The following is a 12,243-nucleotide window of genomic DNA, read 5'->3' on the forward strand; positions in this document are numbered from 1 at the left end:
ACATATTTCTCCCAAGTCTTTACTTCCATTTCGCCCTCTTTTTATCTTATTATATATATACAGAGACGAGAGAGAAAATCCATATACACACACACATATTTATATGGACAAGAGGGTATCATGCCATATAATTATAGCTTAATTCGTTGTCACCGCGTAAGTGAGGCAGGTGCGATACGGACGGAGGAAACAGAGTGTTGCAGAAGGAAGACGGTGATGAGAAACAAGGCGGAGAAGCGAAAGCAAGATGAATCGAGAAAGAAACCGTACAGAGGGATTAGGATGAGGAAGTGGGGCAAGTGGGTGGCGGAGATCAGAGAACCCAACAAGAGGTCGAGGCTATGGTTGGGTTCCTACACCACACCAGTGGCTGCCGCTCGCGCATACGACACCGCCGTTTTCTATCTCAGAGGCCCTTCTGCTCGCCTCAACTTCCCCGAATTGTTATCGCAAGACGACGACGACGACCACCGCCTCGACGTCCAGGGCCACATGTCCCCCGATTCCATACGCAAGAAGGCCACCGAAGTCGGAGCCAGAGTCGACGCTCTCCAAGCCGCTCTTGAACACACCAAATCCCATCTCCAAACCACCTCCGACAAACCCGACCTGAATGAGTTCCCCAGACCCGAAGATCTTGCAGTCGAGGATTACAATTAGATCACTATATATTTACACTGATTTCAAGCCCCCGGGTCACTTAATTTTCCCATGTTTTACTTTATGTTTCCTCTCGGATAATTATCTTGTGATGTCGTCTGTGTTGAATCTAAGTTCTAGCGTCTCGGCTTCTTCCACTTAATTTGTGAAGAAGGGATATAGTTAGCTTGATCTAGATGGCAGAAGTACCAGGTCGGTGTGGAATCAATCATGTTCTGTGTATCGGATCAGAGGAGGCCGTGTGGTTTTTGTCAGCTTGAACATTGAACAAAAACGTTGTGGGTCGGTGAGTTTATAAGCCAGTATAGATAGTGGTCAAAGTGAACCACGTTGTTTAATTATTGAAGCAACTTTTTTCACTGATCAATTGAGAACCGAGCATTTATTTATAAATTGTCCATGTTATCTGCGTGACCATATACATATGGGATTTAAATTTTACAAGTTCAAATATTTAGAAAAAAAATCACTCAGATGATTTTATTTCACACATATACACACATAATATATTAATTATATATGTACAATGGAATTTAATGGGTAAGAGACGAAGATAAATGATTAAATAAGTAAAATGAGCTGGGGAAAGTGGCGTAATCAAGAATCAAACCACATTTGCAGATGCTAAAGCCGAGACGCAGCGGTATGTAGTAACACAAGTGGATAAGGAGATAAGGCAGGCGGGCACCAAAAAAAGCAGCTGTCGCGATCGACGGAATTGTCGAAACCGCACAAACAACTAGGAACTCTATCACCTACTTCGACTTGATCAATCTTACGTAGTAAACAGTTTATAGTCAGATTTTGTAATGGTTGGAGTCACAGCAAAAGATAATAATTATTAGAGATATTTTGATATCATAGTGAAAATTTACTTATATGTTGTATAAATCATAGTCCTGATCTATGAAAATTTACTTATATGTTGTATAAATCATAGTCCTGATCTAATGAAAGTTAATTATGACTTGTTATGGTTGCTTCTTTTTACCCAGATCCTGCGTTATTCTGGTATATTATAAGCGATGGATTCAACGATGAACAATAAATGGATTACTGGGTGCCAAGAAGTACTGGTAAAATAATCAATTGGGGGAGAAGCGAATTAAAGAAAATTGGAATTGTGTGTTGAAGTATATACGAATATCAGTGAGTCAAAGGATTCATGGTTATCGTTACAGTGAGCACGTGAATTATCTGCCGAAAACATTACATGTCTAAACATGACGCTGCATGCGTTCCATTTTGGCGGTGTGCTATGTATCACTATGAGCGGCCGCCCAAGTCACTGATCATTGTCCAAGGACAGTGACGGATCCAGAGGCTAACTCGTGGGGGCCAAAATAAAATAATTCGTGGAAGTGGGGGAACGGTTTAGTTTCATCCTTTTTTTTTTCCAAGTAAAAATAACAAATTTTATAAACAAACATGTAATATATAGAAAGCACCCATGCTTTGCCCTCTCAAATTCCCCCTTGTCAAAAGATTTTGTTGTATTCTCCCGACGAAAACTAAAGAGAAACTCTCCCATGTCTGTTTATCGGAAGTAATTTGTTTAAAATATGGTTACATTATTAAGTATTGATGCTTCTTTTAATTAGAAGTGTTTCAATTGGAATAAATTAATTTCTTACATAGTTTTATTAGAGGCCAGAGTTTTATAACTAATACATGAAAGCGAGTTCCACTCTGTATAAATCGAAACTCTCCCATATTTTTTTTATCTAAAGTACACAGTTAGATATTAAATATTGACACTTCTTTCAATTAGAATTGTTTCAATCAGAATAAATTAATTTCTTACATTGTTTTATTAGAGTCCCCAGTTTTATAACTAATGCATGAAAGTGAATTCCGTTTTTGTTGGGCGTGTTCAATATGTTTTATTATTGGGCGTGTTCAATATGTTTTATTAGATCCTCTATCTTCTGAACCAGGAAAACAAAAAATCGTTTTTCTTTTAAATGATAACAAATTAGAATGCCTCGAGTTTATCCTTTTATATTAACCCCCCCCCCCCCAAAAAAAAGCAAGGGAACAAACCAGCAAATGCACTCCGTGAGATTTCCGGTATGAAAGGGATTATATGTGCATGATGAATTATTCTGTCTTTTTTAGTGGCGAGATACAAGCAATGGTGCACGTGAAGTATGTAGAGGTGACAGTAGAGAATGTGAATAAAATAAAGAGTGGATAATATCTGGAGTAGTATCTATTTGTGCGGTACAAAAAAATGAAAGGAACGGGGGGTAGTGAAATGAAATGTAAGAAAGTCGATTCTACCAGAGGTGGTATGAAGATGGTAAGGGACAGGCTTGATGGTGACGAACAGGTGGGTGGCCTCTCTCTATATAGAGTATAATAGTGTGGGATGCATCATGGTGGTTGTTGGGCTAGGAGCCTAAAACCAATGAGGCTGCACATTTATGCGCCCACTGATCGCTGCGTGAGCCGCCTTCAATTATTTTGGGGCGGGCATCCAATACTGTCACCACCAATAAGAGAAGACAATTGCTAATTATATGTCTTCCAACTCCATTGGAATCAATACCCAGTTCATCAACTGCACCGCAACACCACTCCGTTTACTTCATCTTCATCAACTCTATTTCTTGCGCCTTCTTTGTGAGCTCCCAATGATCCCTGCTAAAAAGCCTTACTTTTAACAATATTTAAAAACCCTCCACTCAAAGTAGGCCGAAAAGAATCCTTGCTGAAAAATGCCATCGTGCCTAAAAAATGATTGTAAGTGAGCCGAAAAGAAAAGGTTACGCAGACTATAGTGATGCGCGTTCAACATTATCTTATATGTGGACGCGATCTGCATTTCGTTTTCGTATTATGTGGGAGTTAATGAGAGATGGTACGGGCGTGGCAACTGGTGATGTTTCCTTGGGGCTTGTTCGTTTGGTAGAGGAGTCCCTTTCATCCAACGAGAGTTTTTTTTTTTTTTTTGGTTCGGGGGGAGGGGGATTGCACTTTTGTAGGACATAATGTGCGAGGAACGGACTCGTGGAAGCAAATTCCAGGACTACAACTACCATAGAGAATTTGATTAAAATAGTAAAGAAATATTATATCGGCATTGGCAGTAAATGATTCATCAGACTACAGTTGAATCGACATCAGTGAGGAGGCTTTTGATACAAGAGAGGCATCAGTTCTCCCAGGATGAACGCGCTTTGCTCAACGTTATACAACTGCTTTTGCAAGACCAGAGTCAAACAAATGGCCATTATGATGTGGTTCAGGAAATCCGAAGGACGCTCGGGAGAGCCGCGCCTGCCACTGGGGAGGACGCCCTCGGGTGTTGTAAGTCGTAGCCTCTACTGCAACTAATAACTGAATGTCCTGCTTTCATCTTCCCTTTTTCTCCGACAAAAACAAGGCGTTTTCAATTAAGGTGGAGGTAATCTTATAGATCCTTTGCTTATCACACCCAATTTCTCTCAATAAAATGTGCTTCGAATGTTTATGTCCGGTAATTTTGATTGAATCAAACTACAGGGATCGATTTTTTTAATATATATATATATATATAATTAGCTAATCACAGTGCCCACAACCTGTACAAATTAGGAAGGTTTCCTGTTAAACAATGTGAATCGCTTTAAACTCTACTAAGATTAAATTGCGCACAACACGATTGACTTTATTTATTGTGATAATTAATTTGTCCCTAGCAACATGCACGGGTGACTATCATTAATATGGGTCAATCTAATTTATTTAACCGACCAAAAAAGAGCGAGTCAGGCTGGGGAAAGATATCACAGATTATGAAGCGGTTTTATTTGGTCCGACCCACCCAGCCTGTGAGCTGGCCCATCCAGACCATGGGTGGATGCTTCAGTTATGCACACCGACTCAGCCCGGCCCATCATTTGTTCAGTCTATTCCCATGTACATGATGTGATGGCTTTATTGTAAAATTAAACTACGAGGGGGTCTCGGGTGACATCTCCCTCCGTACGTTCTTCGATTGGATGGTGAAGAGAAGCGACAAAAACCCTTCCAAAACAGTTGACATGAAAGATAGCTTTAATCTCAGGATTGGGCATTGGGTGCGAAGCATAAATTATTGAGACGGGTTGAAATTAGAGAGTCGAGGCTTTAAAGCAATTGGGAATTTATATTAAAAACAATAAAAAAAAAAAGAAAGGGGAAGGGGCGAGCCAGATTTAATTATTGGGTGGAAGGAAAGATGATGATTAAAGGTTATATACTTTTGGAGGAGGGAAGAGGTCGTGAAGATTTTTACCCATGTGGAGAGTTGTGGCGAACAGCACGAGGAGGTAAAGTAAAAGTGGAAAAGGCAAAGGAAAGAAGGAAGGGAAGGAATAATAGAAAAGTTTGGGTGCATTCTGTCATCTAAGACCCAGAATCTCTTTTCTTCCGCACACGCCCCCACCTTGCCGTGCATGAAATGACCCCAATTTCACCCCTCGCATCATCCTCATAATTAATTGATCCCTTTCGCTTCTGTTTATTTGTCCACGAAAGCTAAAGCGAATGAACTCTAGTACCTAAATTCATGACAGAGGAGTACTCTACATTCTACATGCACGTACATGCATGACATGAGTTGAGAATCCTCCTCGTCTACCTAGCTCTTTATTTAGTAGCCAAGCAATGATTTCACTCTAGTAGCGGCCGCGGTGATTGGCATCACCCATCCCTTTCATCGATTTCCCAGCCTAAAAGATTTCCGTGCTACATGACAACTACTTGCTAGGAGTAGGACGATAGAATTATAAATTACAACTCTCACCTACCCACCCACCTCTCTTGATAAAGTAAAGTAGCTCAACACTACGCTGCTCTCCCTCTCTGGATTTGACGTTTTGACGTCCCTCTGGGCATTCCCCGTTTTTTCAAGACTCATCGCCCCGCAAATTATTTGGGTTTAGGTTCCACCTCAACGAATCATTAACGCTCACAGCGGCTACGAACCCTGCTTGCTGTCTAGCTGGTTCATTTTATTCAATAATTTTGACTGTATTTATCCACCTCGTGCCAACAAAATTCATAGAATTATTTTCTCTCTGTTTTAAAGCGCGGCGCAATCTTATTATGTGAATCTATCTCGATAAATTTGCCGCTGGAGTCTATGGACTAAAAACCAATCTCGTCCATTGAAAAATTTATCTCGTTATTACGAGTTCTGAAGCTACATCTTTTTTCCCCTCTAACGATATAAGTAATTCGTCATCCATTAGAAATATTCAATCATGAACTTTTTCTACCGCGGTCTTTCCTAGCCTTGTGGTACGAAAAGTCTAAATGTCTAATTATCCACAATTGTTTCATGTCTACCGAATAGTAGTCATTTGTACAAAAGTTATTTGTAAAAATGACAAAATATAATAGGAGTGCAACACAATATAATGTCAATATGAATACAGATAAATGGGAATCGAAAATATATTTACATTATTCTTATTATCATCAAGTAATAAAATTGGATCGAAAGACATGGTCCATAGACACGTGCGAATGATGGCGTTGTCTTCCCCTAATGATGAGTTCCCACCGATTCTTCCACTGTGTGGGATCCACTCCCAGTGCTGCTCTCCCTTACCTTTGACCGACATATTACCCCCAAATTTCTTCGACTTTCAAGCATCCTTGATTATCATTGCAATTCTACTTTCTCAACCATTAAGATCCAAAAGTTAAATTTACTTTCCGAACCTCGTCTCCTTTGAAACGACAAATCCTCCTGGCTAGCTTAGCTACGCATATCCTGACGTTTTTCCCCCCTTTTTGGTGGAAACAACCATACGACAGCATTGCCGTGAAGCCTGAACATCCGGATCCAACCTCATTAGCCTGTTCCCTAGAAATATGCATGCTAGTTTGGCAAAAATAAACAAATAAATAGACATGCTAGTAGGAATGAAGCTCCTTAACACAATCACAGACAGCAGAGTTAATGAAAGTATTAATAAACATCTGTTAATAAATTTTATTAAATACACTTAATAATATTTTTTTAAAATAAAAATATAAACTTTTAAAAATAATATTTATCTAATATATTAAAAAGAAACAAGAAAGGGAACAAAATTTGAGCAAGGGGATAGGAAATTAAATAAAGAAAAATAGTATTAAAATAATTTTACTTAATAAAATTTTAATATTTTTAAAATGTTTTATATTTTATAAGTGTTAAATCTCCCAAAAATATCTACGTTAATTTTAGCTGGAAGGAGTTCTAAGAAAGGAGGGAGGCAAGGAGGCAATGCGGATGGACGTGGAAGTGTGTAGGAATGACAAGTGTCATACATTGGTAGGAAGAAGGGGTGGGGTCGTCGTGATTGAAGGAAGGCGATGTAAAAGTGGCGCAATCAGATACGGGGATCTCAGAATATTAAAATGAGAAGCCAAATTGAGAAGAGGAGAGGCCCCACCCTCGGCGTCATTGCCCAACTTTGTCAACTCGGGTATCATTATTGTTCCACCATTGTCTTTTTTTTTTTTTTTTTGAAATACATGGCCATGAAAAAAACTATACAGGAAGATTAAAATCAAACCATGTTAAAAGTTATAAAGTTTTTACAGTCATCAGGCGGTCCGTTAAAATTCCACCATTTCTTTCAATTCTTCGTCCGCAGCATATCACAGTGACATGTCCCCAATCACACTCGTGATTTAAAAACAAAAGTCCCCAACCTTTTGTCTTTCATTTCGCCTTTCCCGAGTAACTTCCCAAGTTCGATCAGTTAACTCCCACCATTTCTAGAGACTGGAATACCGCTCTCATCATGACAAGTTAGATACATGCGCATGAGAAATTATAGAGTATATGTATGAGAACTCCAGAGTATGTACGAGCATGTGCGAAGCCAGGGAGGATCATTCAAAAATCAGAGTGAGCTGGAAAGCAGGAGGGACGGGATTCTAGGAATTATGAAGAGGAAGATGGGGGAGCTAAAGGAGATTCTGGAGGGTGACATCAAGGCCAGCCCAAGCCAGGCTAGCTAGCAAACGCGTGTGTCATATTCTTTCATGTACACGACCCTTGTTTAAGAGTAGTAATAATTATCGGAGATCGACGTCCACGCACCCATTAATGGCATTATTTTCAAACCATGCTTTTGGATTATCCTTTTGTTCTCTTAACAAAACCCCTCTTCCAGCTAATAAATTAGACATTTCATCCCCCAGGTGCAGATCTCGCGCGCGCGCCCACCACTAGCCTAATCACACGCATCTTCTACTGACTAGGCTATGGATAATATTGCACACATACATGCACAAACAGATTGCTAACGATATACGAAATAACTGATCACATAATTACTTGCAGTGATATTTTGAAATTCGAAAAAAAAAGAGTGAAACATTGATCTGCTTTCCCGGCCCCCTCTAAATTATGATATATATGTGTGTGTATAATTGAAAAGTGATTATTAAAATGTGTAAAAGAATTCTTGGCTTGCAGTTGGGTGACTTTAATCATCGAATTACATCATGTTTTTTGACCCCGACACGAACGTGTGTAAAAGTATTGCGCCCTCATGAGTCATGTTGAATTGCACGTGCATAACTTTATGCTGCAATATTTACCTCGGCTCTCAAATGTCATCGCACTTCAAGAGTTTATTTGGTTGGAAAGAAATGAAGGAATTTTAATAAATTTTTGTTTGGTCTAGGAAGAAAGTGTAGAGAACTAAAATAAATAAATTAACATTTTATTCTCATCAACTTTAATTTTATTTTTATTTTTTACTTTGAAAAAATTGTTATATTATAATTTATTAAGTTTTTGTTTTAAAAATATGAGCTTATAGTAATAAAAAGTTTGAAGAACAGATAGATTAATATTATATTTTATCAGTAAATCTAATAAAAATATTAAAATTTTATACATTAAAAAATTATATATTAATTTTTGTAGTGTGATAAAAATTATTTTATTATAAGAAAGAGAGAGAGAAATATAATACATAATTTTTTAACATCAAAGATAGTTTAAAATTTATAAATTATTTTTAATTATTTTTTCTCTCCTCTCCCCTCCAAAAAATCCAAATTGAAGGGGTGGGTTGGGAGAGCTCCCTCTCCTCTAATTTTTTAACCAAATAAAGGCATCCCTTCCCTTCATTTATTAGGCAAAAACCTAAATAAGAGAAGGGGAGCAATCCCTTTCAAAAAATTTCAATCAAATGCATCATGAGTATAATAGTATATACTACCATTTTCATATTAAATTATAAGTAATGTAAAAAATTATCTTAAAATATAAAAAAATTTAGAAAACTAAAATTTCAATATAATAATTTTTCTATATTATCCTCTAAATGAAAAAACGATTGAAATAATTTTATTATGTAATAATTAATTGTGTAGAAATATTTTTAAAAATTTATAATTTTATTTCAAAAAAGTTAATTGGTAAAGGGTGATTATTATATTTTATTAGTATTTATCTTATCTTAAATTATTTTATAAGTTAAAAGGGGAGGAGTATGGCACTCAATCATAATCAAACAAAGTTGAATAAATTAAATTGGAGTGGAAAGAAAAGGTCGAAAATTAATAAGCGGGGTCGTGGCTTTATGAGGTGATAGCGCGACAGATGAGGAAGAGCAATACAAAGTATTTTGGAAATTGGAGGCAGGTACAGTTCCCGAAGGATATTGATATGGTTTTCAGATATGGTGCAGCCTGTGTTCCAACATTCTCTACCCTCTCCTGACCCAAAAGACGGCATTCACACCTTCCTTCTCAGTTCTCACTCCCTCCCGTATTTTCTTTTTCCATTTTAAACCCGTATCTAATGAAAAGCATACTCCCTAGTGCTCCATTTTCAAATCTTATTTTGGAATTTGCCTCTATAATCTTTTCTCACTTCTTAGAGAGAGAGAGAGAGAGGCCACCGAAAAGCATGCAAACCTTATCATGAAAGCAAGGGGCAAAAAAAAAAAAAAAGCACCGATTTGACCGCCTAGCACAGTACCGCACTCGCAGTCTATCACACACGACACGCCCCCTCCCTTTCACTCTTATTTTCCTACGCTACATGCAAATGTGTGTGTCATCTACTTTCTTTGTTTTTTTATTTATTGGTAATTTGGTATTAGGGAATTCCCAAGTCAACCTTGCCTCATAATTTGGTGGTGAAGGCACCACCTCATTCCCCAGTGTGGCGCCCTATAAAAATTAGTCTGAGGGCTCGGGGAGGGGCATGGTATGCAGTTATCCACCATGGGAAGCATGAAGGTGCATCAGTTGGCACGTGGACTCATTTGGGAGCACGAACCCTCCCTCACGCTCGGCTTCAAACGCTTACGACCTCTTGCTCCTAAGCTCCACAACACTACCCACTCTCACTCTCTTTCCTCTTTCGATCTCAACTCCTTCATCAGACCCGAAAGCGGCCCCAGAAAACTCCCTTCCCCTCACCTTCACGTCAACAAAGATTCTCCACCCCAGGTGTGTGCGTGCTCTTACATCTTAATTAAGTGCATGCACTGATCTTCCTGAGTCCAAAGACGAGGAATTAATCTCTTTAGTTTAGTTAATTTAACGGGAACGAATGCACGCAGGTGGAAACGCACCCAGGAGGAACGAGGTGGAATCCGACGCAGGAACAGATAGGGATATTGGAGATGCTGTACAGGGGTGGAATGCGAACTCCGGATGCTGAGCAGATAGAGCAGATCACTGCTCAGCTAGGCAAGTACGGCAAGATCGAAGGCAAGAATGTTTTCTATTGGTTCCAAAACCACAAAGCCCGTGAACGACAAAAGCAGAAACGCAACCCTAATACCAGTACCACTTCTTCTAGTCCTCCGCCTGCCACTGCCATTCCTTTACTTTGGACACACGGGTATGTTATTCGTACGACGTTATCAGTCTCAATTATACATCTTTGTTTCCTTTAGTATCCTTTTCTTTCACGAAAAACTAATGTGTAGATATATATTTTTGTTTTGCAGGGCCCAGTAGCAGAGATAGAGCAAGATAACCCGTTGAGGAAGAAGTGTAGGAGCTTGGGGTTTGAGTGTTTTCAGTTAGAAGAAAGCAGATTTTTACGTAGAGATGAGGAATATACAACTCTGGAGCTTTTCCCGTTGCACCCGGAAGGCAGATGAATGGGTTTCGCGTTATTTATGTTCCTACTTCCTCAACTTCACTGATTTCGACAACTAGCGACTTCTTTAAAATTGTGCTTTCGTTGTCTCCTTTTCTTTCTGTTGGCAAATTAACAGGTAGCACAGAGCGGTCTGTCTGTACTGCTCTACTGCTCAATGTACTCAGCCACTATTCCTGACTTTAAAAATATGGAAGCGCCATTTGTGTCTCTATTTTTTTTTTTTTTTGGGTTGATCACAGCTCAGTGTTGTGACTGTCTGTGACCTTGAAAACCAGCCCTTTTGACCATATCAACCTGTGAATCAAAGCTTTTAGGTTAAAAGCAGAAGCTATACGGACACTGAAGTCCACGCACCTATTTCTTCTTCGTAAGCCTACTCTTTACTTTCACACCTTAAGTTTCGATTTGGAAAGGGCCTGAACGTTCTCCAGCTCGAAACTCAAAAATAATCATACCAACCATTTCAATCGCCCCAACATGTATGTAAAAGAATTTCAAAAGCATGGTACATCAACCATAAATCAAAGAGTACATGCATTTACTTGTTTTCCATCATTAGCACGAGAAAATTCGAATTATCACGGTCCTTCGTAGGGCCACTGCGTGCTCCCCACGGACCCCACCACGAGAAGCGGGAGGGAACTTAACATTGATCGTTTCAAAACAATACGTGAACTGGATTTAAATTCGTGCCGTAAGTCCTCCAACTCAATCCACAAAATGGGAGAAAATTGCAAAAATTCCCTTGATCAGTTGAAAATAACTTTTTAATTGTTTTGAATGGTATACCGCTGCTTCCAATGCCCACATACAAAAAATATACTTCATTTTATGTAACTTGCATTGGTTATTTTGTGAAAATTTGAGGAATGATTCCTTGTTTTCTCAGTAACAACAGTAGCCTGGCCAGTATTGAAACCTATATATTCAAGCATTTAGCCCAAAGTCATCAATCATCCAAGCCCACGTCTAAGCCCAAGACTACTAAACCCAGGGTTAAATTATAACATAGAGTGTATGGCTGTCATTGTACATCTGGAATATTGTTTGTAAATCCTGAATTCCTGATCACACGTTTCGAGATCTCTCTACTTGCATTCTGTTAGAATGTGTGCCATTTATACACCACACTATACCTACGATCATTATGAATGAAATTAATGCAAAATTACACCTAATTTGTTATGGTATCAGGGCCTTCTCAACTAGTGTTTTGGAATGGCCTCTTTGTCTTCTTCTTCTTCTTCAAATCACTCTTTAGGTGCTTTCCTAGCCCTTCTAATTTTATTATTGATAAACTCGCATCTGATAACTATCGTGTGTGGCGTGCTCAAGTTCTTCCTTACCTTTTTGGTCCTTTTTTTTTTTTTTGTTATATTGATGGCAGTATTCTTGAGCCCCCAAATTCTATCTTGTGTTATGCGTTATAGAGTCCATATCCTCCAATTCATGCTTATGCCTGAACCTACCCATGCGTG

The 12,243-nt window shown here is 38.7% G+C and overlaps 2 protein-coding genes across 3 annotated transcripts; both read left to right on the forward strand.

The window, feature by feature from the left end:
* LOC129318720 (ethylene-responsive transcription factor RAP2-1-like) lies at window positions 1-1,027 on the forward strand. The gene has a single exon (XM_054963638.1). It carries the CDS (start codon window positions 121-123, stop codon window positions 658-660), a length of 540 nt encoding a protein of 179 aa, XP_054819613.1. The 5' UTR covers window positions 1-120; the 3' UTR covers window positions 661-1,027.
* Window positions 1,028-9,817: 8,790 nt separating this feature from the next.
* Window positions 9,818-10,972, forward strand: LOC129317065 (WUSCHEL-related homeobox 4-like). 2 transcript variants are annotated; one of them, XM_054961402.1, is made up of 3 exons: window positions 9,818-10,101; window positions 10,215-10,509; window positions 10,618-10,972. In XM_054961402.1, the coding sequence occupies exons 1-3, from the start codon at window positions 9,859-9,861 to the stop codon at window positions 10,761-10,763; spliced, it is 684 nt and encodes a 227-aa protein (XP_054817377.1). In that variant the 5' UTR covers window positions 9,818-9,858; the 3' UTR covers window positions 10,764-10,972. The 2 variants fall into 2 exon arrangements, with proteins under 2 accessions (XP_054817377.1, XP_054817376.1); XM_054961401.1 differs by having other exon boundaries at window positions 9,823-10,101; window positions 10,215-10,498; window positions 10,608-10,972.
* Window positions 10,973-12,243: the final 1,271 nt, after the last annotated feature.

The sequence above is a fragment of the Prosopis cineraria genome, unplaced genomic scaffold, assembly GCF_029017545.1.
Source record: "Prosopis cineraria cultivar Desert tree isolate PC_DT_omini unplaced genomic scaffold, ASM2901754v1 PC8, whole genome shotgun sequence".
Classification (NCBI taxonomy): domain Eukaryota; kingdom Viridiplantae; phylum Streptophyta; class Magnoliopsida; order Fabales; family Fabaceae; genus Prosopis; species Prosopis cineraria.

Bases quoted from the DNA above. Each gene is read 5' to 3' on its own strand.
- LOC129317065 (XM_054961402.1), top strand. From the start codon at position 9,859: ATGCAGTTATCCACCATGGGAAGCATGAAGGTGCATCAGTTGGCACGT. The intron at 10,102-10,214 runs GTGTGTGCGTGC...GAATGCACGCAG, and splicing joins ACAAAGATTCTCCACCCCAG to GTGGAAACGCACCCAGGAGG. The intron at 10,510-10,617 runs GTACGACGTTAT...AGGGCCCAGTAG, and splicing joins GACACACGGGTATGTTATTC to CAGAGATAGAGCAAGATAAC.
- LOC129318720 (XM_054963638.1), top strand. From the start codon at position 121: ATGCCATATAATTATAGCTTAATTCGTTGTCACCGCGTAAGTGAGGCA.